Source organism: Leucopleurus acutus (assembly GCF_964270905.1).
Source record: "Leucopleurus acutus genome assembly, chromosome: 10".
NCBI lineage: Eukaryota > Metazoa > Chordata > Mammalia > Artiodactyla > Delphinidae > Leucopleurus > Leucopleurus acutus.
The window spans coordinates 73,418,121-73,441,606 of NC_139153.1; the positions used below are offsets into that span (position 1 = coordinate 73,418,121).

The 23,486-nt window shown below is 40.7% G+C and overlaps 2 protein-coding genes across 3 annotated transcripts in view; one reads left to right on the top strand and one right to left on the bottom strand.

Moving 5' to 3' along the window:
- The window catches only part of XPO5 (exportin 5), a 44,281-nt gene extending 24,782 nt beyond the window's left edge, over positions 1 to 19,499 (bottom strand). Inside the window, exons 1-14 of the mRNA XM_082848721.1 lie at positions 19,243 to 19,499; positions 17,466 to 17,587; positions 16,478 to 16,550; positions 15,261 to 15,398; positions 14,682 to 14,864; positions 11,704 to 11,730; positions 10,975 to 11,160; positions 10,263 to 10,339; positions 7,108 to 7,207; positions 6,132 to 6,215; positions 5,390 to 5,515; positions 4,396 to 4,486; positions 2,651 to 2,779; positions 990 to 1,108 (exon numbers count right to left, since the gene is read on the bottom strand). Of these exons, the coding sequence (XP_082704847.1) occupies positions 990 to 1,108; positions 2,651 to 2,779; positions 4,396 to 4,486; positions 5,390 to 5,515; positions 6,132 to 6,215; positions 7,108 to 7,207; positions 10,263 to 10,339; positions 10,975 to 11,160; positions 11,704 to 11,730; positions 14,682 to 14,864; positions 15,261 to 15,398; positions 16,478 to 16,550; positions 17,466 to 17,587; positions 19,243 to 19,347 (1,560 nt within the window). The 5' untranslated portion in view covers positions 19,348 to 19,499. The remainder of the gene's footprint in view (positions 1 to 989; positions 1,109 to 2,650; positions 2,780 to 4,395; positions 4,487 to 5,389; positions 5,516 to 6,131; positions 6,216 to 7,107; positions 7,208 to 10,262; positions 10,340 to 10,974; positions 11,161 to 11,703; positions 11,731 to 14,681; positions 14,865 to 15,260; positions 15,399 to 16,477; positions 16,551 to 17,465; positions 17,588 to 19,242) is intronic.
- A 259-nt stretch (positions 19,500 to 19,758) lies between these two features.
- POLH (DNA polymerase eta) overlaps positions 19,759 to 23,486 on the top strand; it is a 28,576-nt gene continuing 24,848 nt past the window's right edge. For both annotated transcript variants that reach the window (XM_082848302.1, XM_082848303.1), the window contains exons 1-2: positions 19,759 to 19,931; positions 23,272 to 23,412. In XM_082848302.1, coding sequence (XP_082704428.1) covers positions 23,276 to 23,412 — 137 coding nt within the window. In that variant the 5' untranslated portion in view covers positions 19,759 to 19,931; positions 23,272 to 23,275. The remainder of the gene's footprint in view (positions 19,932 to 23,271; positions 23,413 to 23,486) is intronic.

Here is a 23,486-nt window from a genome sequence, read left to right on the forward strand (position 1 = left end):
TTTTATATAGTGCTTCTTAACCCTTAAAATTCTAAGCATTACCCCATGTTATTAAAATTTTTCACGAATGATGCTGCCATTATTAGGGATGTAGCATTACCTACGACTAGAAATTGAACAAACTCAGAATGCCATCATTTCAAACTGAAGTGAATATAAAAACAGATGAAGTTAATGATCCTAAGATCTAATTTGTTAATAAGCCATTTATGAGAAAAAGCACTGTATTTCACTTATCTTCAAGGGACTTAGATTCTTTCTACAACTAACCTAGAATGAGTTAAGACGAATTACCCCAAAATAAGTGATCCAATTATTTTTAATCTAATTAACATAGTTAATATAGTATACGCTGTTATCTGGTTTAATCAGATTATTCAGTAAAGAGGGACACAGATCAGCCATCATGAATATTCTGGTCAATTTGCCATCAATTGGCAGGTATCTCTTAGATTTTCCAATTCAAGGCTTCCATCACTGTCCTCCCTATAATAGTTACCCTACCTGTGGTTCACTGTACTATCAGGCTCATCTTACTATCCCCTAAAACGAATACTAAACACCGCGGGGCTTAAAGTCAGAGAGACCTAATTTGGGTCCCAGCTCTAATTATTAGCTATTTGACCTTGAGCATGTTATTTACCCTCTCTGAATCTCAGTTTCCTCTTCTGTAAGATGCACACTCACATATTTTCCTATCCCACTGCCAATTTTAAGAAGATCAAAATTGGGGACTTCCCTGGTGGCGCAGTGGTTAAGACTCTGCACTCCCAATGCAGGGGGCCCAGGTTCGATCCCTGTTCAGGGAACTAGATCCCAGATGCATGCTGCTACCAAGAGTTCGCATGCCACAACTAAGAAACCGGCGAGCCGCAACTATGGAGCCCGCCTGCTGCAACTAAGACCTGGCGCAACCAAATAAATAAATGAATAATAATTTTAAAAAGATCAAAATTATTATGCAATCAGCACAATAAACAATTACTTACTTCTTTATCTAATGTTCGAAACATCTGGTTGATCACACTTTCCAAAAAAAAGGTCATGGCTTCCCACTGCACAAATGAAGGTGAGAAGATGGAGCAGAGGCTGCCTTCTCCAGTTCCAGCTGCAGGGGAACAGGGTTTTAAAACACACACACACACGCACGCACGCACTTATAAACACTGTAGGATCACAGAAGACACAGAGACCACGGGGCTGTAGAAACCACGAGGTAATTTCACAGTTGAAGGAACAAGGTAATCTAACCCTTCTCAGCCTGGGAAAAGAAAAGGAAGCAGAAAGGGATCCCTCTCCTGCCTCTACCTCTAAAAACAAACTGTCTAAATTCACCTTTGTGAGCCTTGTCTGTAAAGCCAGTTTAAGTACTGAATGAGAATATACATGTAAGCATCAAAACCAGTGCCTGGCCAATTGAGAAATAGTAATTAATTTCCCCCCCTTTCATAATCTGTCCATGGGAATCTAAATAATTATGATATCTAAGACCATAAAGAATCTTTCCAACAAGGAATTGCTGTAAGATACAAAATGCTGTTCACACCCAGTAGCCCCATGACAACTGCAAGGCCCCTGTGCAGAGAACTGTGCCACTCTCCAAGTTCACAAGCATCATCAAGTTCCCTGGTGGCCTAGTGGTTAGGATTTGGTGCTGTCACTGCCATGACCCAGGTTCGATCCCTGGTCAGGGAACTGAGATCCCGCAAGCCACATGGCACGACCAAAATATGAAAACAAAGAAAAGAAAAAGCCCCACAAGTATCATCAAAGCGCATCACTTAGACAGCAAGGCCCCCGCGAAACGAATTACAAATTACTTTTCTTGCTTCCATACAGTGCCCGCATTTACTAGCTTCATCTTGGTACAACATATTTGGGCCTCTGCAAACTTTCAAGTTACTAGATACCAGGGACCTTTACAGTCAACTGTGAACACATAAAACTGAATGTTAAATCCCATGAATGTCAAGTAACTAGTGTACTTGGTAACTGACCATAGTGTGGACTTTTTCCAAAGCAGTGACTTACACCCCTTCCTTACAATCCTCTCACCCACGGCCTGCGTTAATAAGAAGACAGACAGAAGATACAGAGCACTGAGAAGTTACCTAGCTTATGCTTTTGGGTAGAGGGGGGTTATTTTGATTGTAAATAAAGTGGCATTTCCCAAAGGCTCTGAGGGGGCTGAGCGATACGGAAAACCCCTGCACTGCTTGTTGTGCCCGACTAACAAGTCATTTTTTCCGAGTTTAAGAGAAATGCCATGCAAGAACTTGGTTGAAAAGCTTTAAAAAGTTAGGTCTAGACATGTTTGTTAGATGCTGCCTGAGGTGAAGTAATAAAATCAACAATAAACAATTGTTGACTCTGTTAGAAAAGAAAAATGAAGGCAAAACCGATAGGGTCATGGTTTTACCCTAATTTAAACAGAGTTAAAATCTGGTATTATATCTGCTTTCTCTGCCTGTATGTGCAAATGAAAAGGCTCACTCTCTAGGATGGAACTGGGCAGTGAGCGAAGCGGTTTTTGAACACTAGTAGCATACTGTTTTGAAATGTGGCTCAGAGGTTTATTTCTACGTACAGTTTTGATACATAGAAATACTTCACTGATGTTCAGTTGGAAAAAGAACAAAAGAAGTCTTACAGTTCATGGATCCAGTATCAACAGAAGTTGAGAGTTGGTACTTTAGCCACTCCCCAGCCATCTGGAAGCTAGTCTTGGGATCCAAGCGACATGCTAACCTCATTACTTCTCCTTGTTGAGCCCGAGAGGCTGCCAAGAGAAAGACATGAATCAATAACCGCATACAACAGATACTTAGTTAATGTTTATTCATTTATCCATCCCAGGAGGAAAACATTCAAGAGATTTTGTTTTGCAGACTTATGCTCTGAATCTAACAAATGTTCAGTAAAGCTTTGTTAACAAATCTAGCAATTTTCAAACCTAAATTCTAAGAAGCCACCATAGCAGCTAGATGCTATAAGCGGCAAACCAAAAGTGGTCTCCCCTTTCTGTTGGAATTAAGAGGAGATCAGGTTGGTACAGATGTCAAATGGTATGGCTGCTGAAGAAAATGGTCTGGCAGCTCCTCAAAACATTAAACATGGAATTACCATATGATCTAGTAATTCTCTTCCTAGGCATATGCCCAAGAAAAATAAAAACATATGTCCACTCAAAAACTTGTACTGGGCTTCCCTGGTGGCGCAGTGGTTGAGAGTCCGCCTGCCGATGCAGGGGACATGGGTTCGAGCCCTGCTCCGGGAAGATCCCACGTGCTGCGGAGCGGCTAAGCCCGTGCACCACACCTACTGAGCCTGCGCTCCACAACAAAAGAAGCCACCGCAATGAGAAGCCCGCATACCACAATGAAGAGTAGCCCCCGCTTGCTGCAACTAGAGAAAGCCCGTGCACAGAAACAAAGACCCAACACAGCCAAAATAAATAATAAGTAAATAAATTTATTTTAAAAAAATAACAAAAAATCTTGTACCCAAATGTTATAATAGCATTATTCTTAATAGTCAAGATGTGGAAACAACTCAAGTATTTATCAACTTATCAATAGATGAATAAAATGTGGTATATCCATACAATGAAGTATTATTGGCAATAAAAAGAAATGAAGTACTGATACATACTACAACATGGACGAATTTTTAAAACACTACGCTAAGAAAAAGAAGGCAGTTACCAAAGACAACACACTGTATGATTCCATTTATATGAAATGTTCGGAATAGGTGAAAGATAGAAATAGAAAGTAGATTAGTGCTTTTCCAGGGCTGAGAGGGATAAGGGGATTGGGAGATGACTGCTAATGGTTACAGGGTTTCTTGGGGTCATGAAGATATCCTAACATTGACTGTGGTTGTGGTTGTACAACTCTGAAAATACAAAAAAACCCCACTGTATTATATGCTACAAATGAATGAACTGTATGACAAAGAAATTACATCAATAAAGTTGTTATTAAAAAAGAGGGGGGGGGGACCAAGTTACAGAAAACCCAGAACAGAATTAGGAATAGTGGGGTTTTCCTCTCTTTTTTAGAAAAAAGACCCATAATGTAAGATGGTATTTAATTCTAATATATGAATATAAAAAAAAATGAGAGTGCCTTACCTTAAGTTACTATCTCTAAACTTCAATGTCTAAAGGCGGTGTATGTGTGTATATGTTTGTGGGGGTGTGTGTGTAAGAGATAAAACAATGCGTGGAATAAGTACAATCCCAGCACTCTCTGCAATGTGCAAATGGAGATTAAACAGGCTGCTGTCCAGACTTGGGGCTCTTTAATACAGAACCTGAAGGGCCATGCACCATGACTCATAACACTAGATGCCATTCTGAGACTGGAAGAAATTCCAGGCCAATTCACTCACAGTTGAAGAAAGCATTGAAGTCCTCGTCGCTATCAAAATCAAATCGAGAGTATTCACAGCTAGGGCTGTCTGTTTTAGAAGGAAAGCCCATCTGGAAAGAGAAACATAATTGGGGTAGGGGGTGAGGGTTTTCATGAGATATATGATGATAAATAACTGCTTCTGGTCTACCCCTAAGTCTACAATTTGCTTCCAGTGGGAATAATCCTGGGAGTGGTAGAAAGAGAACGTTTTTTATTTGATACTCTCTTCCAGGTTCCTCAGGAAAAATTAAATTCTGGAATTAGTTTAAGGTCTTTGATTATAAAGATGTCCCAAAACAAAGTGCTGATACAGCTTGCAATAAGTAAAAGAATTGAAACAATTTGTCTTCTTAAATGCTGAACCCTGGAAATAAGCATGTAACTTTTTATGTTTCATTCAAAAAGTACTGAAGACCATGACGGCAGAGAACTAGAGATGATGTGCAACGTGCTAGGTGAATTCCTTGAGGAAATAAGGGGACCCTTGAATGGGTCCTATTCTCTGATTTTACAAATCAAGATGAAGCGTCTGTCAGCTGCAAGAGCCTTGAACAGATCTCAGTGTTCATAAGCAACTCTCTATTGAGGTAATGAGCAATCTGCTTCCATTCTCCCCTTCTCATTCACCTTCCTGACCCTCACTTGGCCTTCAGAAAGTCAGACATTACTTCCTCTTGGAATCTCCCTGACTCCACCATCCTTTCTATTTTTAACCTCTGAAAAGCAATGATCATATTGTATGGTCATGGTCACTGCTCTCATCCTATCACTCTTTTTCCTAGCACTTAGCCCAATGCTTGGCATATAAGTGCTCCAAAATATGAAAGAGTAGATATTTCTTCTTGAGGAATAGAAGACTAATATGCCCAAGGAAAGGATCTTAGTGACCAAGACAGGGCTGTCAATGATGCCATCTAAGTCTTATGATGTGTATTCACCGACATTCCACGTTTTACATTCCCACTGCATACCTTGACCAAGTTAGTCATAGAAGCACGAAGATATTTTGGTATTATTGCTAATAGCAAAGGGTCACGGGATAGGATCTCATGCCGGAAGAGGGCTCCCCAAGTCATCTGAGTTGAAGAGCGCAAAAACTAAAGGGAAAAAAGAAAAAACTCAGTTTAAGGATTTGGGTTTTATATACCAAGACTATTACTTAGCTCAGCAATTCTCCACTATATTTTTCCATGGAAATAAATACCTGTAATACTTTGAAACTGCCCATACTGTAGTACAGCAGAAATGATTGCTCACTACGGACCGTATGTTAATAAGACAGACTGGGTCACGTGCAATTCCCGGAGTATGAGTTGAATTCTACCACTTTCTGTTTTATGCAAGAAATGATATAGGAACCTCAGGATGATATTACAAGGAAAATCTTGGACTGGATAAAATTAATTTTATAATAACACAATTAATCAGACTTTGTATTTAAAACGTCTTTAGTGGTAAATCACCTGGGACATACCTCATATCTGATTAAGCCTTATCAGAATGACACTACCTGAGGGGTAACTGCTGACCTAGACTGTAATGCTTAGCTCAGGAAGAAGACTCAGCAATTTTCTTAATGAAATGCTACTACAGTTATTCCCTAGGATCTTAAGAGTCACATTTTATACTTCAGCTGCTAATTACTTCAGGCCATAGCGCTTGATTTTAATTTACCTAACTAAAATTTTGAGAAGTCACCTCCATAAAGTTTACCTGACTTGGATGAGTTGTGAAAGCCAGAAAAGATTCCAGGTATTTTCCAAAGTTTGCTGGTGTTTCTACATCAGAATCCACACCCTGTAGGACAAAAAGACCACTACATTAACGATGTTGATGGGGAGGTCAGGGTAGAGAGTGGAGTAACAAATACTGACAACTTATACCCTCAAAAATTTCAGGTTTGAAAGGACTTTATACTTCCTTGTGGCCTAAGGAAAGCATCATTTCAAGGGCTAAAACACAGGAAAGCTGTTTTACCTCCCTAACCATCATCATTAAAACCTATTCTGTGGTCAAATAGTAAAACAGAGTATTGATTTCAGAAATCCGTATATTTCTTCAGATCTACTCTAATCACATCTCTGTGACCTAACCTAGTAAATAACCACTTGATGGTACACATCTTATGTCTGAAGTTCCATCCTCTCTAGCCATTCAAGCCACCACAAAAAGGCATAACATCAAGCGCAGATGTCTGTACCAATATCCTTTTAACACATAAGACTGAGTATTAAACACTTCCCTAAAGACAGTTAATTCCAGGTCAATCAGACTAAAGTTTTCTTCTATGATCTAATAATACATCCTTTAGATTTGGGAAAAGTGTTCTTTATTCAAATCCATAATGTTTCATGACCTAATAGGACTTTAAAGGGTAATGCACTCGGCAGACTGAAGTTTTACAAGTACCAAAATGAACAGGAGTAGCAACGTTGACTTTAGTCAGATGTTATAACAGATGGAATAACAGATGTGAATGTTTACTATTGACATTAATAATTGATTTGTTAAAAAAAATCTATATCATTCAAACTCAATTAAAATAATTTAATCTACAGAATTATAAGAAATAATCTGTAGGGAAATGCCCCCTCAGGCTAAAATCAACGGCATGTGTCACCCCTTACACAAATATAACTTTCTAAATCCTCTCCTCAAATGGCCCTGAAACTCTCCAGAAAGTGCTCACCAGCAATGCACACAGCTGATTGCCCAGCGCACACAACACCTGACAGAGTCTTTTCAGGAAGACATAGTGTTTTTCTACCAAGCCTCCTCCGTCAGCAGTCCTGAAGAGGAGAAAACAGTGTGATTAGCAGCACATCAAGAGCACCAAAGAGAGTCCCATGGAATGGAGCTGTATGTGGTCTGTGCTCCAACATTCAAATTTCAGTTGATTATTAAAGTTAAAAAAAAAAAATCAAAAAACAAACCAACCCAAAAACCTCCAACCAAACACTGAAAGATCGACGAGGAATAGGGTTCAAGGCCATCTCATCCTTCAAGAGACACACTAATTGGGGGCAATGCAGTCCTTGAGTACTTTGGGATAATATTGTAAACTCTGAGCATGACTCCACAAAGCAATATATATACTTATATGCATAAAAACTGCACAAAAAGACATTGGTTGATACTGAGGAAGGACTTAGAGAGATCTCTAGGGGAGCATGCAGTAATTCCTTACACCACTGACAAAATCAAAAGGACTATAATCAAGAGAATGAAAAGACAAGTGGCAGACTAGGGGAAAATATTTGCAAAAGACACATCTGATAAAAGACTGTCATCCAAAATATACAAGAACTCTTAAAACTCAGTAAGAAAAAAATCTGATTAAAAAATGGTCCAAAGACCTTAATAGACACCTCACTAATGAAGACACACAGATGGGAAATAAACATATGAAAACAAGCTCCACATCAAATGTCATCAGGGAATTGCAAATTAAAACGAGACAGTACTATACACCTATTAGAATAGCCAAAATCCAGAACACTGACAACACCAAATGCTGGTGAGGATGTGGAGCAACAGGAACTCTCATTCATTGTTGGTGGGAATGCAAAATGGTACAGCCCCTTTGGAAGACAGTTTGACAGTTTCTTACAAAACTAAACATACTCTTACCATATGATTTAGTAATCACACTCCTTGGTAATTACCCAAAGGAGCTGAACATACAAAAACCTACACACGGATGTTTATAGCAGTTTTATTCATAACTGCAAAAATCTGGAAGCAACCAAGACGTCCTTCAGTAAGTGAATGGATAAATAAACTTTGGTACATCCAGACAACAGAATATTATTCAGTGGTAAAAAGGAATGAGCTAACCAAGCCATGAAAAGACGTGTAGGAACTATAAATGCATGATACTAAGTGAAAGGAAACAATCTGAAAAGGTTACATACTATATGATTACAACTATACAACATTCTGGAAAAGGCAAAACTATGGAGAAAGTAAAAAGATCAGTGGTTGCCAGGAGTTTGGGTGGGAGAGGAGGGATAAACAGGCAGAGCACAGAGCATTTTTAGGGCAGTGAAAAACCTGTAAGATACTATTATGATGAATATATGTTATTACACGTTTGTTGAAACTCAGAGAACATACCCATAAAATGTATAACAGCAAGGTTAACCCTAAGGTAAACTATGGCCTTTGGATGATTATGATGTGTCAATGTAAGTTCAACAGCTCTAACAAATGTACCACTCTGACAGGGGATGGCTATAATGGGGGAGGCTATGCATGCGTGGGGGCAGGGAATATATGGGAAATCTCTGTACCTTCCCCTGAATTTTGCTGTGAACCTTAATCTGCTCTAAAAAAACAAAATCTTTTTTTAAAGATGGTATTAAAAACGTAACTTGGTATCTCATTTCTCCAAGTCATTTAGTTCAGATCAGTAATCACTTATGTGCTATTTTAGAATGCAAATACCCCTTTAAATTAAAAAAAAGATTATTTGGTGGAAAAACCTGACCTACAATGATGTAGGACGATTTACACTAACAAGAATTAATAAGGGGGCTTCCCTGGTGGCACAGTGGTTGAGAGTCCGCCTGCTGATGCAGGGGACGCGGGTTCGTGCCCCGGTCCAGGAAGATCCCACATGCCGCAGAGCAGCTGGGCCCCGTGAGCCACGGCCGCTGAGCCTGCGCGCCCGGAGCCTGTGCTCCGCAGCGGGAGAGGCCACAACAGTGAGAGGCCCACGTACCGCAAAAAAAAAAAAAAAAAAAAGAATTAATAAGGACTGGTGTGGACAGCAGCCATATTAGCGTGTTCTGGAGGCGTGCAGTATAACATAAAAAACATGGGCCGCAGGGTAAGAAAGACCTAGGCTCTAGTGATGTTGAAGGACAGCGTGGCATCATGGTTTCTAGTGCAGGCTCTGAAGTCTGAGTTTGAATCACAGCTTTACTAACCAGTACCAGTAGCACAAATGGAGATAGGACACCTCAGTGTGAATGTCATAGTCTCTAGGGAACTAAGAAATGGGCCCTGAAAACAGTAACTACAGTGGCCACCCAAAAGATATGTTATTAATTTAATTAACAGGACTCCTTAAAAACAGACCTGTAGTATCCATAGGAAAGAGCCATCATAAAAGCTATGTTAGAATGGACAGTAAGAAATTTTAAGTAATATATCTGTGTCTCACATCTTTTCATTTGTCCCTGGCACCAAAAGTGAAGAAAGAGTATTGAAGAAAAATGGGTGCTGTGACAGTTTCAACTACTGTAATACACAGTTCTACCTGACTCCCTGGTAAGAAAAACATATCAGGAAATGCTTTAACATTTTTCGAGCGATTAGAAGAAAATAAGCAGAAGCCACTATTTCAGGACCTAGAATGTTTTTACAGGATTTATACACATATTCCACACTGACCACATTGTTCCTGCTGCTTCCTAGAGCTTCAGCACTTCAGGCATTGATTACTTTGACAAGAAGAGAGGGAGGAGAGTCTCGAGTTCTGCAATCAAGGAAGGCCCTGGGACATACTCTGGTCAGATCAGAGCATTCTCTGGCCTAGTCACCAAGGCTACTAGGAGGCTCAGGGATCATCAAAAGCAGACAAAGAGAACCAAGGAGATGAGCTGTCTGGGGAGAATGTGGAAAACTGTGAATGTGAGTGGATGCTGAGTCAACAGCCACAACTTATTTCCAGCATAAGATCTTCAAAAAGGTGAAAAAGTCCCTTTAAGAGTGCCTGACTTTCCCATTAAAAACACAGTCAACTGACTGCCAACAGTCAAACAGGGACTTCAGATACATCCAAATGAGATACAAAAATGACAAAGAAATTAGAAAACACATAGAAAAGAAGATACTCACTGCGCAGCGGAGAGTATATAATGCATGGCGACATCTCCAAATAAGACCATCAAGGGCTTCCGGTCCTCCAACTTGCCCTAGACCCGATTTTAGGGAAACACAGGTAATAACTATGTTATTAAAAACCTGCAAGTACTAACAACTTCTATACCTATAAAATCAAATATACTGACTTCCTAATTTCTCACATAGCCCTGGGGCTAACTGAACACTGAAAAAAAACTCTTTAAATCCAAACCTGGATAAGACTTATATTTTAAAATGTGTTGGGCAATAATGATGATATGAAAGCAAAATAAATTACATCTGAAAATAACATTCTTATGGAGAAGAGTCACAATCCCATTTGTTAGCCAAGACAGCTACAAAGCCAGTAGAGTCACCTTCTACAATTCTCTGACGTAACACAATGTGAGTTTTAAACTTTAACATTACGCTTATATAGTTTCTTAAGCATGAAGTACCAAGGTTCACAGCTCTTTCAAGAACCAAGTAGCCCTACAAATCTCTATATATCCTGACAATGGATTCCTAGGATATCGGCAAACTGTTGTCCAAAAGGTTGGAGGCAGGTAATTAAGTTGGTGTCAAGTAAAACAAAAAAACAAACAAAAAACCCCAAACCTTTAAATGTCTTTCACCACAACGTAGAATTAAACACACATATGCATCACTCAGAAACTGTCAAAGTCAGTGTGAAGTGGTAACTTACTTTCCTGCTGACTGCAATGAGAAGACACTCAGCTGCTCCCAGCTGAAGTTCCTGTTCGTTCAGAAGCAGGCACAGCATCTCCAGGAGTTTACAGTTTTCAGCAGTAATGTGACTCATGGACACCCAGTCAATGTAGCCCGCTAGAGTATTCAGTGCTGCAATTCCTACTCGACAGTTTGCTTGGGCCTGCATGAAAAGAAGTAACTTTTAGCCATTAAGTCCTCACTAACAGACAAGAAAGCTGTGATTATACCCGAGCTCCTTCTACTTTCTAATTCTAAAAAAAAAAACAAACAATAAAATGTACTCATGCAACTGTTACTGATAGGCAACTCAAAGGTTTTCTTCTGATACACACACTTATCAAATGATGGCATTCTTGATGCCCATCAGTACAACTATATTGGCATGTGTGGCCATTTTACATCCTTCAACAAATCTCAGATATTATCATTTTAGCTCCCTTCCACCATAGCTCAGTGATCAAATAAACCAAGGCTGAGGGAATTCCCTGGCGGTCCTGTGATAGGACTTCTTGCTTTCACTGCTGAGAGCATGGGTCTGATCCCTGGTCGGGGAACTAAAGCTCCTACAAGCCGCACGGCACAGCCAAAAAAAGAAGCAAAACGAAAAAAAACCAAGGCCGAGGTCACCCTCCACTAGATATATGCATCCCTGTACCTGAAAGCCTCAAAGAAGCCTCCTTCCAACTCCACCAAGAGCTCTTACCTTTGACTCCTGAGAATTATCTGTCTTCTGAAAGAAAAGAAGTATAAGGATCTAAATGTTTTTAAAGAGCAAAAGGCTATGTAATAACTTTCCACCCCCATAATCTAGGCCCTTGAACAATGATTTTCCAATACTCAACTTTTAATCTTGGAAAAGAATACAACTTTACTAAGAATACAAAACTGATATTCTCCCAAAGAAGGATGGGTTATTTTAGTTTCAGCAATATGACAAAATCTACTAGAACATTAAGATCCACAAAGACAGTTTCAACGCACAGTTTACAAAGAAATACAACTAACGGATGAACAATGAAGCAGGCTCAACATTGCTAGTGATGAAAGAAATATAGTTTAAATCAAAGTATTAGTATTTTTTCTATATTAAAATAGAGACAAATTATAACTAGCAAAGGTATACTGAAATGATGTAATGTTAATGGAAAAAAGCAAGAAACAAAATTAAAATGAGTACAATTTATGACCGTGTATGTAGGGACATAACTGTAGGAAAACCACAAACACAAAAATATTAAATGCTAAGTAGACCAAAATAATGTCTGTTCAGTAAATTATACAATTTATAATTTTACAAGCAGGAATAACAACTCCTGACGTACTTAAAAACTTACCACCATTAGCATCATAAAGGATTTGTTTTACAATTCCTCTTCTCAACTTTCAAAAAGTAATTTTTCTAACAAAGAACAAGTATTAAGCCCTCACCATCAGTGGTCAAAGAGCAGTGTTAATGGGGCAGAGATGAGTAGAACCCTCTCACCAGCATCTACTGATGCTGCCCAAGAAGGAAAGGGATCCAGGCAACAACAGCCAAGTCCAGCCTTCACCATCTCCTCCAACAAATCCTGCATTCCCATTCGGATCCTATCCTCCTGCCCCCTGGGACCAGTACAGGCGCCAGGTGATGGACAGGGAGAGTAAGCCTACTCATCCCATCCTTGTTTACCATTCAGCCTACTCCCTAGGTGGGAAGGTGAAGGGATGGAAGCAGAGAAGGAACTATGAGGAAACTGAGAAGTTTCAGGTACAAGAGATGTCCCTTGGTGTGCTCTGGTCCTGGTAGCCTGGTTTAACAGATGGAGATGATGGACACCAAGGCTAAAGAAAAACACCAGCGGATGTATTTCTAACTTGTGTCAGACCATCATCAATCGGCCCTGCTCTGGCACGTTGGCTAGATTTCTAGGGCACTGAAGCATTCATAATTTGTTCATGTCTCTTAGGGATTAAATCTCCTAGGGGAAAATGGAAAGAATACCTCTTTGGACTTCCCTGGTGGCACAGTGGTTAAGAATCTGCCTGCCAGTGCAGGGGACACGGGTTCAAGCCCTGGTCCGGGAAGATCCCACATGCCGCAGAGCAACTAAGCCCGGGCACCACAACTACTGAGCCTGCACTCTAGAGCCCGCAAGCCACAACTACTGAGGTCCGCACGCCTAGAGCCCATGCTTTGCAACAAGAGAAGCCACCGCAATAAGAAGCCCGTGCACCGCAACAAAGAGTAGCCCCCACTCGCCGCAACTAGAGAAAGCCCGTGCAGCAACGAAGACCCAACACGGCCAAAAAAAAAAACCCAATCTCTTTCACCCTCAATACACATAGGTTTTTAAATGCAAATACTTTGATATTTTCTTTTGTAAAATCCCAGGGAGATATGTGGGGGGAAAGAGTCCATTCTGCTAAAAAGAATGGGGTGTGAATTCCACTATAATCATTTATTAGAGGATCTTCAATAATTATTCTCTGAAATTCAGTTTCCTCATCCATAATATGGAGACAATACTTTCTCTTAGGGTTGTTTTGAGGATTAAATAACATGTAAAGCAAGAAAAAGTATATAACCATTGTAAAGCAATTATACTCCAATAAAGATGTTAAAAAAAAAAGAAAAAGAAAAAGTATGTAGCATATATTAGGTATTCATTGTGAGTTTCTCCCTACCCTGACACCAATAGTACCTTGTCATCATTTGTGTTAGTATCTAGTGCTTCCCTGAAAATAGACTTAAGGAAGATGTCAGGGGCAGAAAACCCCTGGCAACCCAAATTTTAATGATTTTTTGTGTGTGAAATAAGCATGTATGAGGATTCCAGATTAGGGTTCTGAAACCTCAATACTATTGACATTTTGGGTCAGAAAATTATTTTGCAAGACTGTTCTGGGCATTATAGAATGTTTAGCATCGTGCCTGGCTACCCATTAGAGGCCAGTAGCAACCCCTAGTTGTGACAACCTGGGGGGCAAAATCACCCCTCCTTTTGAGAACCATGGTACCAGATTAACTTTCACACAGCCTTCTTCTAAAGGCTCTCTGCTAAAAATGACAATGATTGGAAAGACAGTATCTGGTTTGCCTTTTTCTGCAGAAGAAAAACCTCATCAGGAAGAAATACCAGGAATCATGTAATCAAGATTAATAAAACTTGGCACAGTTTCCACTGCAAAAGGGATCAAGACTAAATGGGACATCGAAATTTAACAGGGATACTATCCTGACCTATCAGGAATCTGGGTTTCAAATATTAAGAATTAACCTACAGGGAGTTCCTTGGTGGTCTAGTGGTTAGGATTCGGTGCTTTCACTGCCATGACCCGGGTTCAATCCTTGGTCAGGGAACTGAGATCGCACAAGCTGCACGGCATGGCCAAAATTTTAAAAATAAATTAAACGACAAAAAAAGAAATTAATCTTCATTTTTATACTATTTTCTTAGGAATTTTCTTACTATAAAAGGAATTATTTTTTTCTGGTAGGTATGGAAACTCACTGAATTGAGCTTCTTAGAAAATTAATTCCAGTTTTTCCTGTCATCTTTGTTTCTTTTTTGCTTATAAAACAGCCGTTCCGTTTACTAAACTGAACACCCTAGTTTCTTGCTAAAGGATTAACTTTAAAAAACAAACAAACCCACTCATATTAGAAAACAGAACTTTAGGGAGGTGGTATTTATCCCTTACCACTTGTTGGTACTTGTTCACATTTTCTTGAAGTGTGTTAAGCAGAAAAGTGAAGATTCTTTCCATGTTCTGGGTTAACGTTTGCTGGATATCCCTTCGTCTTTGAGGGGGTAGCGTCTGAAAGGTCACTACGTCCTCTGCCAGTCGCAAAAGGATGAACATCACTAATTCTGTCTGTGTTTCCTATACCAATAGAGAGAAGGTAGTTAAATGAAACTGAAATATGTCTTTCATTATAAATATGACCAAAGGCTCTTTTCTGCTGACAAGACAAACAAACCAACCAAAAACACCCTGAAGAGCAAACAAAAACAAAAACCTGAACTGGGGCTTCCCTGGTGGCACAGTGGTTGAGAGTCCGCCTGCCGATGCAGGGGACACGGGTTCGTGCCCCAGTCCGGGAAGATCCCACATGCCGCGGAGCGGCTAGGCCCGTGAGCCACGGCCGCTGAGCCTGCGCGTCCGGAGCCTGTGCTCCGCAATGGCAGAGGCCACAACAGTGAGAGGCCCGCGTACCGCAAAAAAAAACAAAAAAAAAAATCAAAAAAAACCCTGAATTGATACAGCTGTACTACATACCCCTTGTTTGGAAAGAATGTCCAATTCTATTAGCATGTCAGGCCAGTGCTGTGGCCACTCCCGCTTGATCATTTCTACTACAATTCGAGACAGAACATCTTTAATATGGTTCTCCTCTTCCAAAATGTTCAGTGTTCCCTGAAAAAGAATAAGAGATATTAAGAGGTCTGCAAGACTGAATTCAAGGGAAAAAATTGGGCTGCAAAAGTGTACGAAACTCATGAGCAGGGCTACTTTTAAACTAAACAGAATAAACAAACCTGTTCTCCATATCTGAGTCACCTGTCCTGAATTCTCACTAATCATCCTTCCCACTTAAAGCTTAACAGAGGGTTGCATCAGCTAATAAAATGGCTGTCTCATGGAGCAAGGAAGACATCACTGCTCTTCTCCTTTACAAACTGAAGAGACTCTCATATTGATTGTTTTCATTTTGTAAGAGGGCCAGGGTGGAAAAGTATGGAAATAAGGAACACACTGAGAGGCTGATAAAGTGGGACAATAAGGAGCAACTGAATATTCTACCAATAGTTCTAGTATTAGAAGATAGAGAAAGACCATTACTGGGACTCTCTTCTGAAGTTTGATATCAAGACTAAAGAATTATGACTTCTATCAAGTTTCCCCAGAATTAATAAAATACAAATCCTTAGCTAGCTAAGTTAATAATTTTGAAGGGAATTTTTTTTTCTATTAACAACACTAGACTTTGGGGACGTAAAGGGGTGTGAATTCCCATTTTCATGCCCTTTGTGAAACAGAACATAAAAGGCTATGGATTCTAAACACGTTCAAAGTCATATTCTAACTCCTGAATCAAACTCATTCAGCATATTTTTTATTGCTAATATCATAAAGTAATTCACTTTAGAATAAAAGGAAACAAATAGCAAAGTATAATCTAATTTAGAATTGATTAATCTAAGACTCTTACTCATTTGCTGAAAATGTTTAATCTCTCTGCCCTGTCTTCATAATTTTAAAAACAGAAGTCAACACATAAGGGATTAATTAAATCCAGTAAGAGAAACGTGATGAACTGTGATTTCTAGTGATGGTGGTTCTTTTTATCTTGAAGGTAACGTTTAATATTATATAAAGCATGCTGTTTGACCTATGTAGAAGCAGTGAATTTTTACACAAATGCTACATTGGAAAAGTTACACTTTGTCTAAACTACCTCGGAAACACAGGACTTCCAATCAACCATTCCTTACATTTGCAATCAGCTCCATGACACTGTTCTTCAGATAGACCTTCTCCAATCGAGACATGCTGTTCCACCGAAACCTGGCCACCAAAATGCATAAAGTCAACAGAACTAAATTAGAAGTCTTCTCTTCAGAACAGATGAGCTTTGATTCCTGTGTTAAAATAATGCTGGTGATTTCACTAAGAAACTATACTTTGGATTTTGGTATCCTTCAAAGAATGGACAGAAACAGTCCACATTTAACCAAAATGCTAACAGAAAAAAAGAGTTTTATATAGGCAGCAGTCCATTAATTAGAATCCACACAGGATCTGTGCACAGATGAGCTTTTCTCCTTGATTTTATTGACAGACCAAAAGCAGATATGTACCTGGGACAACTGCAACAATGTAGCTGATTTTCAGAAAATAGAATTTGAAAACACTAACTTCCTTTCTGAACAGGTTTCAGTTCAGTAATTCCCAAATTACTGGAAAGTAATAGCACAATTCCAGAAAAACTGTGGCTAAATCTTAAAAGCTAATGCTTCTGATAGGCACTGGGAGTAGGAGACTCAAGTTAGGAAGGGTTTTCAGTTATTCTCATATAATCTTGCTTAGAATTTGCCATTCACACTCAAACTTAAAAAAGAAAAGAAATTAAAGGCGTGTTGCCTAATCAGAGATTCATTTACCTATACACTGCATTACTAAAAAAATCTGAGGTCTGCTGGCATATATTAGGAGCTCAATAAATGCTAGCTAAATGACTATGAGCTAATACTTGCAGAATGCTTAGTATGTACCATGCACTTTACACAGATGAAGAAACTTGAGAAAGGTTAAGCTCTGAATGAGAGCTCCCGTGAGGTTGTGATAACCTCTCAGGAATCATTCCTTTCTCCCTGGGGATTGCTCTTTTCTACTCACCTAAACAGTACCTCTATGAGTTATACACTAAATAAAGATTTGCTCTCTCACACACTTCAGTGGTAAGGTCCAAAAGCTCCTTACTTGACAACGTGTTCCAGGATCTGAAGGCCAAAATGTCTGACGATGGCAATTTGTGTTTTCTCAGCCAACCGCAAGCCACAAGGGACACATATAGGGCACTTTTCTTTAAACTCCTCACAAAACTGAAAAGAAGAAAAGTTAGTGTTTCCCTTAGGAGCCGAGAGAGTGTGGACTAAAAACAGAAAACTTCATCTTCAACTCCAACCTCAGCTATATATATATATATATATATATATATATATATATACACATATATATTTGCGGTACGCGGGCCTCTCACTGTTGTGGCCTCTCCCGTTGCGGAGCACAGGCTCCGGACGCGCAGGCTCAGCGGCCATGGCTCACGGGCCCAGCCGCTCCGCGGCATGTGGGATCTTCCCGGACTGGGGCACGAACCCGTGTCCCCTGCATCGGCAGGCAGACTCTCAACCACTGCGCCACCAGGGAAGCCCCTGAGCTATATTTTTAAGCTGCAAAATCTAGATCAATATTATATGAATAAAGAACTGATAAACATTCCTTTCACTTTGATAGTTCCAGATTTCCCATGCAATGGCCAATTAGTGTTAGAAAAAATAAATTTGACATAAATGAGTAAAAAATTGTTAGAGATACACCCCTGAAGTATACAGGTAAAATGACAATTTCTAGGATCTGCTTTAAAAACCTTTGGTGGGGGGAGGGATAAAGCAAATGTGGTAAAATCTTTACAGCTGCTGAGTTTAGGTGATGGGTATACACAAGACCGTTGCAGTATTCTACTTTTGTGTCTATCTTTAATATTTCATAGTAAAAGAGAAACTAATAGAACCCAAATATTTGATTCCAAATCCTGTGGCATACATCTATATATTGTAAAGTTTCCTCCAAGTGATGCTCACTCCACTTTATGAAGTTACATCTCTTAAAATACACACGGCATAAATATTTCTTCCTAGAGGTCATTTCTCACAGCCCACATACATTGTTTGATGGGGGAATAAACTCGAATTGTATTAGCATCCCCATTGGTTTTGTATTAGCATTCCCAAATTACACTACAAGAGTCAGTCGCGGTAGCAGAGCATCCGACACTCAAGAAAACTACTTTCAGGAAACCAAAAGACCCTTGTTAAAATGCAAAGTAAGTGGTAGAAGTTCATCTTTGCGCAAAACAGCCTAAGAATATCACACAATAAAAAACATGGAGGGGTGGGGTGAGAATTAGGCCAGAAATACCCAAGACACAGAAGTGGGTTATGGAGAGGTGTAAGGGTGTTAAGGGGCACTAGAGGGGCTGGAGCTCGGTTAGGGCGGGTCAGGAGTGGGTCAGCAAGGAAACGTTTAGTGCAGCGGAGACTATAAAGAATGTGGCCGGTGTTGGGGACGGGTTGGACATGGGCTGGACACGTGCGCCACGGGAAAGCGAGGGGATGCAGGGATGTGGGGTTTGAGGGAATAAAGTGGGTGCAGCAGGCTGTGGAGGGAGTCGTGGTACGGAGAAGAGCAAACAGAAGTGGCGAGGGGGGAGGAGAGGGCAGTGAGAAGTGGTGGTGAGATGAGACGGCCACAGAGAGCTAGGGACGACAGCGTCCCGGGAGAAGGGCAGGAGCGGCGAGCACAGAAGGCGGGGAGTGGGAAGAGGCGCGGAAAGCGACGAGGGGAGGGCCCCCGGGGGTTGGGGACCGAGGTCCAGGGGCCGCGTGGGCGGGAGACGGCCAGGGTCTTGGGCTGCGCCGGTACTGCTGGGGCTGGGGGAGGGTCTCGGAGCAGGCCCGGGGCGACAGACTCCAGCTACCTTGAGGGCTTCTAGCCGGTAGCGCTGGGTGGAGCTGGGGTCCATCATGATCGTCACCGCTTTCACCAGCTGCTCGCACAGCGCGTTCACTTGATCCATCGACATGACTAGTGCCACGCGCCGCAAGCGCGCACAACGGACGTCCCGGAAGCACGAGGCACGGATCGCTCCGTTGGCGGGACCACACACTGGTACCCGGCCGCGGCGGGCTTAAGGGGGACGGTGGGGAGCGGGAGGAGGAGCGCGAGCCGCAGAAGACCCAGCCGGGAAAAAGCCAGCGCTGCGCACGCGCCCGACCCTCCAGTACGCATGCGCCCGCGGAAGTGGCGACTTCCTTTTGACTGTTGCTCCTTGGTGGGCGGAGCAAGAGACTTAGGGGCCACGGTGCGCAGGCGCGTCAACGGCCCTCGGCGGCGCGCGCGGCGAATAACTGTCGGGAAGGCTGTGAACAGATCTCGGTGGCTAAGGCTGGACCCGCCCGGTTGTGCCGGCTGCTGCCGGGGCGAGGATCGTCAGCGCGCTTAGGTCCTTTTCTCCGTCGTTGCCGGGAATAAATCTCTCGAAACCGACTGATCCGTTCCCGGAAAGGGGACGGATATTCAAGACCACTTCATCGTCCTTCCAGTGGACACCGAGTCCAGCATCGGTGGCGTCCGCTGGTGGCGGTTTTGCCAAGTGTTGTCACATTGGTAAGAGAATTTAGAACAGTTCTGTATCTCTGTTTTTAGACTTTTCATGTTGCCTTGGCTATTGGTTGTATAATATAGCAGTGACTGGGGACAATATTGGGCCGAAATTACATGAAATAGAAATACTTGCTCACAGAGAGAAAAGGCCCTGGTATTGCCTCTTAAGAGGATTTTTCTTGTGGAAAGAAAATGGTAGCTCTTAAACCTCCCTCTTCACCTGTACGTATTTTCCTTGGGTGTGTTATCACCTGATTGGCACCAAACTTGTTTTTAAAGATTGGGGTGAATCGAGATCGTTAATGATGAATAATTGCAAATACCGAAGGTTTGTACAGTTTTGATCATTTGAAGTGCTACATATATCATATATATGAAATATATATGTATATCATATATGTATATAATATTTATATGACTTCAAAATAGTGTAATCCTTATTCCCAAAGGAGGGTTTTGGCAGAGAGTATGTTTCATTTTTCATCTTTAAAAAACTCTTGCTTTCTCCAGCAAAATACATAAACTGAAAACTAAAACAGTTAAAATCTGAATATCCGTTTTGGTGTTGTATATTTAGGAAATGTTTGCTCTACTTAAATCACTGCTCCCTGTTCATACTCCACTTCTAGTGTTTGCATCTAATGTACTTAGCTGGGTGTGTGTTTGTGACAATGCATTTACTATTTTTAATTTGGCGTTATCTGTTCCAGGACTGTACAAAAGCCACTTCAAGGTAAAGTGATTTCTGGCATGTTATGGTTTTAACTTATAAATGTTTAAAGTATTACGTTCTGCCTGTTTTAGGTGAGTGGAATTTGTAAGGAATTAATGCCTTGAATACTCTGATTTTTTGAATTCATCATTTTCTTTTCCCTAATCTTCCAGCTTTGTAGTTGCATGACACTTTTTTCAAGGTGAATGTTAATTTTTGATACTTTTTTAAAAAAAGAATACAGTTGGGCTTCCCTGGTGGCTCAGTGGTTGAGAGTCCGCCTGCTGATGCAGGGGACACGGGTTCGTGCCCCGGTCCGGGAAGATCCCACATGCCGCGGAGCAGCTGGGCCCGTGAGCCATGGCCGCTGAGCCTGCTTGTCTGGAGCCTGTGCTCCGCAACGGGAGAGGCCACAGCGGTGAGAGGCCCGCGTACCGCAAAAAAAAAAAAAAAAAGAATACAGTTGAGTGCTTATTCAACTGTATAACCTGTGTTCTCTCATATTTAAATCATGAATTACTGTGTTTCCACAAATATCTTATTTACTTTAAGTCAGTGGTTTTCAATCTCTGCTTTTAAAAATCATGAGAGAGGGCTTCCCTGGTGGCATAGTGGTTGAGAGTCCGCCTGCCCATGCAGGGGACACAAGTTCGTGCCCCGGTCCGGGAAGATCCCATATGCCGCGGAGCGGCTGGGCCCGTGAGCCATGGCCACTGAGCCTGCGCATCCGGATCCTGTGCTGGGCAATGGGAGAGGCCACAACAGTGAGAGGCCCGCGTACCACGCACACACACACACACACACACACACATACACACACACACACACACAAGAATTCTTTCTTTAATAATAAACCAAAGATTATTGTCTTCCTTTTTCTCTTTTTCTTTAAATGAAGCCATTCTGCACCCAACTTCTAATCCCTGATGCCTTCTTTCAAAATTAAATAAATAAATAAAAATAAAAATCATGAGAGAGAGCTTATTAGAGAGAGCTTTTAGAAATCATGATGGCCAGGTCACACCCATACCAATTAAGTTACATGTCTGGTGGTAGAAGCCAGAAATCAATAGTATTAAATGTTCCTAGGTGATTCTAATCTGTAGCAAAGTTTGCAGAGCCACTGCTTTAGTTTACTGAATCCTTTTAGATTTCTAACAATGTTAAATGAAAACGTTAGTCTGTATTCATTGTGTATAAGGTTTGTTCTTTCAGTCTAGCATCCATACCTTTATATATGTCTGTCTACAAATAGTATGTAGTATTGTTTTCTTTTTGTCTTCAAAAATTTACATGAATGGGTAGAAAATCACCTTTAGAACATCACAAATTGTGACAGGCCAGATCCACTGATGGGTGCTTAGTGGTTGAAAGTTTGAGGAGAAACAGGGTATTTGCATAGTCTCAAAGTATCTCTCCTAAGAAAGGAAAAAATAGTAACTTTACAGTGAGAAACCTAGCAAACACTATCTCAACTAAATGATATGCTTAACATCACCAGTATTAACACACAGTGACATCATGTACCTCCCAACATGATACACTGAGAAAAGCAGAACCCTTCCATAATATTCTTGCTAAAAATGCATAACCTCAGTCTAATCAAGAGAAAACATCAGACAAACCTAAACTGAGAGACATTCTCAAAGCAACTGAGTAGTTCCCTTCAAAAGTGTCAAGGTCATGAAAAACATGAAATGTCACAGATTGGAGAAGACTAAGGAGACGTGAAGACTAAGACTGGATCCTAAGCTGGATCCTGGAACCAAAAATGAACATTAGTGGAATAACTGGTAAAATTCAAGTAAAGTTTGTAGTGTGAATATTATACTAATGTTCATTCTTTAGTTTTGATAATTGTGCTGTATAAAATGTTAGCTTTAGGGGAAACTGGGTATAGGAGAACCCTACTATATTTGCAACTTTTCTGTAAGTGTAAAAGTATTTCAAAATAAAAAGTTTTAAAAATTCACATGAATGCTTTGATGTTATATATCATTTTCTGCTTCTCTTTTCCCTTAACTTATATTTGAGATTTGTCTGTCAACTAGATTAACTGTTGACTTTATCCCTCCATTGATGTGCATTGTGGTTTTTTTTTTTTTTTGCGGTACGTGGGCCTCTCACTGTTGTGGCCTCTCCCGTTGCGGAGCACAGGCTCCGGACGCGCAGGCTCAACGGCCATGGCTCACGGGCCTAGCCGCTCCACAGCACGTGGGATCTTCCCGGACCGGGGCACGAACCTGTGTCCCCTGCATCGGCAGGCGGACTCTCAACCACTGCGCCACCAGGGAAGCCTGCATTGTGGTTTTAATTTGCATTTCCCTATGACTAATGATGTTGAGCCATTTTCATGTGACTGTTGACTATTTGTATATCTTCTTTTGTGAAGTGTTCAATTCTTTGAGGGGATGGGTATTCTTTAAAGCTTTCAATATTTATTACCTTTCTAAAGTTGTATCAGTTTATTATTTTCCTGCCAGCAGTATATGAAAATGCCTGTTTCATTATTGTTAGTTTCCATGTTCCCATGCTTATGGTAATTCAACAATGGAAGAATGGAAGTATAATTTTCTTTGGCACTTTTTATTCAATATCCTTTCTAACTGTCCATAAAATATTGTCTTACAGAAAAATGGCTAATGGACAAGACCGGGTAATTACTCTAGTGGACATGGACTGTTTTTTTGTTCAAGTGGAACAGCGGCAAAATCCTCATTTGAGGAATAAACCTTGTGCAGTTGCACAGTACAAATCATGGAAGGGTGGTGGGTATGTATCATAGTTATTGTTGTAACTCTCAACTACTGTTTTAATCTATAAGAATACATGGCAAAAAAAAAAAA